The 7,146-nt window shown below is 37.0% G+C and overlaps 2 protein-coding genes across 2 annotated transcripts; both read left to right on the forward strand.

Annotated features, from left to right (window-relative positions):
• The first annotated feature begins 16 nt into the window (after positions 1-16).
• On the forward strand, positions 17-2,034 carry LOC114252828 (ribonuclease kappa). Its single transcript, XM_028187487.2, has 3 exons — positions 17-756; positions 834-959; positions 1,382-2,034. The coding sequence occupies exons 1-3, from the start codon at positions 682-684 to the stop codon at positions 1,481-1,483; spliced, it is 303 nt and encodes a 100-aa protein (XP_028043288.1). The 5' UTR covers positions 17-681; the 3' UTR covers positions 1,484-2,034.
• A 2,229-nt stretch (positions 2,035-4,263) lies between these two features.
• Positions 4,264-7,113, forward strand: LOC114252724 (ribonuclease kappa). Its single transcript, XM_028187316.2, has 3 exons — positions 4,264-4,373; positions 5,142-5,258; positions 6,672-7,113. The coding sequence occupies exons 1-3, from the start codon at positions 4,308-4,310 to the stop codon at positions 6,831-6,833; spliced, it is 345 nt and encodes a 114-aa protein (XP_028043117.2). The 5' UTR covers positions 4,264-4,307; the 3' UTR covers positions 6,834-7,113.
• Positions 7,114-7,146: the final 33 nt, after the last annotated feature.

Consider the following 7,146-nt stretch of genomic DNA (forward strand, 5'->3'; position numbering starts at 1 on the left):
AGTATTAAGTTAGAAACGTGCATTGAAAAAACAACAGAAATGTAGCCTATGCTAACAAATTTTCAAAATAATATACGAGGGTGTGTTGTCGTAAGAAAAAATAAATAGCACTGAAAAGGAAAATGAAAACAAATAATCAAATGCTAAAATTGAAACGGGGTGAGAAGTGATGGCATTTTAAAACTATTTTTATTTTTTTAAATGATTATAGGGTAAATGATCTCAGAGCTCACCTGATGGCATTAAATGTTACCGGTGGCCTGGTGGTATTTAATGTTACTGTGGATACCGTCACCGAGACAAGAGTCTCAACTGTATTCCTACCTACTTCTTACAGTTCAAACCGCAATGGATCAACGTTTAAAGGCAGGAAATAGAGATACGATACGACCATTTCAAAGTTTATAGTCACGATTTTACTGATATATAAGACATAGGTAGTGAGAGAGTCGTTGCCCTACATATGAATTTTATATTCTAAATATTAATATATTGCATATAGCATTTTATAATCACAGACTATACATATCTACTAATATAGTGTTAAGAGGAGGCACAAGGTTTACAAGTGTCATAGACAATGCACGATCATGTGAGAATCCATTTTTAGTCCCTAGTTGACAGCTAGTGGTCGATATTAGTATTAAAGATTTTAATTATTTAGCTCAAAAATTGTACAAAATGGGCTGCAAACTATGTGGACCAAAACTGTCGCTTTGTGGCCTAGTTTTGAGCGTATGGGGCATCATTCAGTTGGTGAGAATTCTGCAATCTTTCATTTGGAATCACAATCTAGTCAAGTTCGACATTACATTAACTATCTGATTTTTCAGACGTTGATGGGCGTCTTTTATTACATTCGAGCTGTCGCTCTGCTGGAGGATCTACCATTTGATGAGAAAAATCCGCCTCATTCTATCGAAGACTTCGTCATTGAAGTGGAAAAAGGATATACCCTGGTAAGACAATATTCTTGGATTCCCAAACATTATACCCAAAAATGATGTAAAGTATATTCAGAAAAAAGTTGCATTAACACTTTCTTGGTAAAAACCATTAATGCTCAAAATCTGGATTGTGTATTACAATTTCCTCTTAAAAAAGTATCAAGTAGTAGATGATTTTTCTTTATTGCTATTCTTGGGGAATGAGCCAATAACTCTCGTGATTGTAAGTTGTTACAATCACTAGTGGAGCAATACTCCCAGATGAGCCGTCTGTGTTTATACAGTATCTGTGGGTAAGACTGACTTAAATTTCAATTTCTTAAAGTTATGTTCCTGTTTATATTTAATTTTGTTAAACAGAATGATATTTTTTATGTAACCTAAATATAACATTTTAGTATTAGTATTTGACATACAAACATTGTTATTTTCAGAATGCACAAAATTGTTGGATTGCGGCATTGTTGTACTTGATTACACTGGTTGTATCTGGACATCAATTTTGGCTGAATAATCGTTCCTCAGTTAGTATGTAATATTGAAGGAGTTGTTATTTTTGCTGTTAATTCCATTCCATTATAAAATTGTTTTTTCTTTTGCCAGAAACAGGTTGCTATATGTAATTATGTCTGTAATTAAGTTGTGTTTCTATCAATTGACAATATAGGTAAACATAGCTAGCTACATATTACTCAACCTATTAAAACATCATTATCGTCAGCCTGTATCTCTCCACTGCTGGATGTAAACCTCTCCCATAGTCCGCCACAATGAACGATCCTCTACCTTTCGCATCCAATTTTTTCCAGCATATTGCCAAAAGTCATCAGCCCACTTATTTAAACAAAACTTTTAAATTATTTTAAAATTCTTTTTGAAATTGGAATGAGTTATCTACTTCAATTTAGATGATTGGAATAGTAACAATAAAAAATATTATATGCTATTTAATTTTGTGTAAAAATACATGAATTGTTAAAATAAGTATAAGTATTACTTCCACACATATAATACTGTACATAAGAAACTAATTGTAGGTACATTGTCTAATGCTTAGATTTTCTTCAAATAAAGATATTTAATGTTTGATTATTGTTTGATTAACATTTTCACGATTTATGGTCTCAGTGCGTCCTATGATGAGTGAAGATTGCTTAAAATTGAACGGAGCAGTTTGTTGAAGAATGGCAAGTAACTTAGAACTAAACAACACCTTTTGTTTGACTACTGGATAGGCAAAGTGAATGTGTCAAATCTTTTGTAGCAAAGGCCAAAACCATGCCTTGTATAATAGATTAAATGGAACTTAAATAATGTGAAATTTAATAGACCATGAAACTAAATGATGTCAAATGGTATTTTTGAACAAATCCAAGAAGACAAACATCCTTTTTTTTTCACTCTTGTAATTTAAAGGTGCTAAACTGTAACATGTCAAGTCTTAATAAACGCTCAATAATAAAATAAAGGTTTTCCCTGCACTGTCGCTGGAACGATGAGCCCCGCGTAAAGACAATCGGCGGAAGGTAGGAGTGGTTACAGTGGTCAACAACCTTTTTTTTTTTTTTTTTTTTTTTTTCCTACCTAAGCTGAGAGCCTTGAGAGGCTATGTCAGCGTAACCCTAACTTTTGTAGGTGAGCTCACGGGGCTCAAACCTGATGACGTTGCTAACACGAACCCTAGCAAGAGCCGTGCTTCGCAGAATCTACCACCCGATCGGAAACGCGACCCACTGAGAAGATCCGGCGAGAAACTCAGTGGGCCGTGTCTGAGAGTTAGTTTACTCGTCGAGCCCTTCGTCGCAAGCGACGGGTTCGACGAGAACGGTGACCGGTGCTTGAATTACCTAAAAGCACCGTTAGTGGATCGGGAGGATCCGAGATGACGTGTTTTGGGCGACGTCGACTGCTTTCCATTCTGTCCGCAGGATCGGGAATGTAGTTACCGGCGGCCACGATGAGAGGGTTCTCGTGTCGTGCCGCTTTATCGAAGTGGCGCATGGACGCCGACTGCAGATACTTACTGATGGACTCTAAGTCCAGGTCGTCATGGAGGTCGACATTCCTGACGAACCACGGGGCTCCGACGGCTATCCTGCAAAAACGGGATTGAATGACTTGGAATGATTTCAAGTGTATGCGGGCCGCGTGAGCGAACACTACACTTGCATAGGTCATGACGGGGCGTATGCAAGTTTTGTAGAGTGTCACCTTATTTCTAAGGGACATTTTACTTCGCCTACATATCATCGGGTAGTCAACAACCCAATGTGCGGCTTAGTCCAAAGACGCTCTAAGCGAATCACTGTCAGGGCCGGCGGCCAGTCAGGCCACTCACGCGATGCCACTTATTTTCCGAATAATTTGGGAAAACCAGACTAATACAATTTTTCCATAAAAAGATGAACGAGCTTACGGCTCCCCCGCTGTTAAATGGCTAATGGAGCCCATAGACATCGCAACATGAATGCAGCCAGCCGTGTAGAGACATCTAAGTCAAAATGCTATTGCAGGTGTAATAAAAATCAAATCCGCAAAATTATAATTTGTGTAATTACTGGTGGTAGGACCTCTTGTGAGTTCGCACGGGTAGGTACCACCAACCTGGCTATTTCTGCTGTGAAGCAGTAATGCGTTTCGGTTTGAAGGGTGGGGCAGCCGTTGTAACTATAGTGAGACCTTAGAACTATATCACAAGGTGGATGGTGCATTTATGTTGTAAATGTCTATTGGCTCCTGTAACCACTTAACACCAGGTGGGCTGTGAACTCGTCCATCCATCTAAGCAAAAAAATAAAATAAAAAAGGTAAAAGGCTCTCATGTTTCAATTGGATCATATGACTGTCTTTTCATATCAATATTAAACAGACAAGTCAAGATGTAAATACATAACAATGCATGTTGTTTGGTAATCCATATCGGGTAAGTGAAAGGCTAATTGATTTGAGCAACATTTTTGCAACTTTACAGAAGAGCCATTTAAACTTTAAAATTTGAAAAAAATATCTTATCAAAAAAACTTCTTCAGTTATTTGAATGGAGTAAAATTAATTGAAGTTCAATTAAAACATCGAACTCTTGATGCTAATACCAAATAAAACGTATCTCTAATAACCAAAAGAAATGTCGCTTAACAAGCGAAAAGTCGCTTAAACCAGATAGCTTTTTACCTCTATTTAACGAATCGTACGATCTATAGCCAACTTGTGTAAGTATTTGGCCTCAAATGACGTCAATGAATCCACAATTTAAAAAGTTAGCTCAATGTCATTTCATACTTCAATGCTCAATAATAATTCTTTTTGGTCAATGTGACGGTGACAGTGGCGTGGTGTCTTTGTTGAAATAAGTAATACGTAATGGTTTTCTCCTATAATTGTGCAAATTGCTGTATGATTATTAGCGTCTGGGGCACTATACAGCTGGTAATCAAATTTACAATATTTTAGTATCTATCAAATTTTATCAGATTATGGTAGTTCATATACACATAGGTAGGTATATCGAAAATAGTCACAATAACTGTAATAGAGGTACTACACGATGGGCCATCGCGATGGACCGCTATGGTGGGCCAGGGTGTGGAGGGCCTAGTGGTGTCGCATGGCTTATGGCGCGTGCTATGGTCGAGGGGTGGCGTGATGTGAGTTTTTTGGTCTAACATCAAAGGTAGTTGGCTAGCGGCGGCGCGGCGGTACACATTTACACGTAGCCCATTATCTAATGCGTGCTCGAACGCGGTTAAGTGTGGATTTTCGTGTTTTAATTATTTTACAAATTTTATTAAAAGTGACGAATACATTAATGCAGTTTTAAAATTTTTGAACTATATCTAATATATATCTAACTATAACTATATAACTTCAAGCCACCCGATTAATTGAAAATTTGCACAATAATAATTATCACAGAACGATGACAATGAAGCTATTTTACAACTTTAACCTCAAATCCTAGAACTAGAATCGTCCGGTTAAACACTTTTTTATTTTATTTTGGTTGCCTTAAAATCTAATTTTGAAGCTACCTATTGCTATTTTAATTTCAACATCTATTAATACTAAGAAAAAGGCGATCGTGGAATTATAAACGTGAAAGATGTTTAAACCTGAAAACTAGCCTTGATACTTTTCGTCTGCACTTATAAAAACTTAATTCAATGTATAATAATATTAAATAATTTAATACAACAGATAATTATGGGAACATTGTACAAAAAGGAAATGTTAACATTGCTTGACGACGTGGAAGCTGAGGAGTACAGTAATTATGAGGACTTCATAAAAAAGACACATGAAAATTATCAAAAGGTTTGATATTGCATTTTGGGCGAAATGATTCATGAATAGTGATAACGTAACCATTCATACCCGATCCTGTGGATTGAGTGGTAAACAGTTGACGTCGCCCTAAGCACGTTATTACGGATCTTCCCGATCCATTAACGGTGCTTTTAGGTACCTCAAGCACCGTTCACCCTCCTCGCCGAACCCGTCGCTTGTGACGAAGGGCTCGACGTGTAAATTAACCCATAGACATAGCCCACTGAGTTTCTCGCCGGATCTTCTCAGGGGGTCGCGTTTCCGATCCGGTGGTAGATTCTGCAAACCACTGCTCTTGCTAGGGCCAGTGTTAGCAACACTCCCGGTGTGAGCCCCGTAAGCTCATCTACACGTCAAGGCGAAGCTGAAATAGCCTCTCAAGGCTATCAGCATAGGTAGGAAAAAAAAAAGTAATCATAATCGAGGTTTGGGCCGTCCACCCAGAAGGGTACCTGATCATTTCATTAACACCGCGAAAACGTCATGGATATGGGCTGCTTTCTTGCGGTCTTGTCGCAGAAATCTATATTTAGCAGCAGTAGACGGTTGCAATAATATTGATGATAATTTAATTCTAAAATTTGAACCAAAACATTTTTAGCTCATTTTAGTTTGCCACATAAATGTGTAACGGGCAACTAAATATCATTCACTATACCTACGTTTCATCACGACGAGTATCTTGATGGAGCAGCAGTGTACTCTTTCCTAGACATAAGGTCAAAGTCTCAATTGAAGCGATAACGGCTCGTGAAACTTGGGATAGGTATATAGCTGATGCGTTTTCATATTACGATGTCTTAGTTTTATAGTAAATTAGGTAATATGGTGTTGTGTTATACCTACTGTACCCACTAAGATGATTTCGATAAAGAGGTGATCTTTTATTTTATAGTATAGCGGTTTGTAGTATAATATTCTCATAATACCAGTCATCAATGATAAGCACGCCATAACTAAAAGCTGAAAAATGCATGTAAGTGATACACCGATGCAAGTCAATTGCATTCCTGTAATTCCTGGCAATCCTCTAAATACATATGGCGCATGTTACGAATAGATTCTTTGATCCACAATTTCCGCAATTTATCTATTGACCAACGAATATTGCTTACATGCTTTGCATCTTCATCACCTACAGTCTCTAGTCTCAAAGTTGTATTGGTTACTCGTGGCGATAGCTCCAGCCAAAAAAAAAAAAAACCCAGAACACAAAACGTTTGAAAGATGCTTGAATCTCGCTAACGACATTAAGTTTGCAAATATACCAGTTCCGAACTATACAAGGACAGTCGGACTACCAAGCAATGTCACTCGCTCGGTACACAAGATCTTCCCTTCATCGTTGACCCCTAAATTATTGTAACATAAAATCTGCTAAAATTTTCTGTTATTTTTTAGGTAGCCAGAAATTGTTGGATTGCCGCTTCTATTTATTTCGTGGTGTTTATCATATCCTACATATGTGTTAAAAAAACGAAAAAAATTAAGATTAAGACCGCTCTCGAATTGGAAGATGATGAAATCAGTTGTCGATCACCGACCGCTATGCAACGACGCTGAAAATTAGTAATCTTACCAAACTTATTTAAATTCAGTACCTATCTGAAATTAAACCTATCAGAAATAGAAATAAATGTACCTACGTCACTACCTTCATAGGTATATAATAAACTTATGTTTTTCGGGTAGTATATCAATGTAATGAAGTGCTTCTCAATACAGAAACTATTAATTAATCTTCAGTGTATAATGGCTTGGACATTATTTTGCTTAGCTGTTGGTAAATGTTAAATAACGCTACCACTTAGACTTAGTTATTGTAGCAGAACGATTTATATAGCCAGAATAGCCAATTTTATATTTTAATTATCCG

The sequence above is a fragment of the Bombyx mandarina genome, chromosome 19, assembly GCF_030267445.1.
Source record: "Bombyx mandarina strain Sakado chromosome 19, ASM3026744v2".
NCBI lineage: Eukaryota > Metazoa > Arthropoda > Insecta > Lepidoptera > Bombycidae > Bombyx > Bombyx mandarina.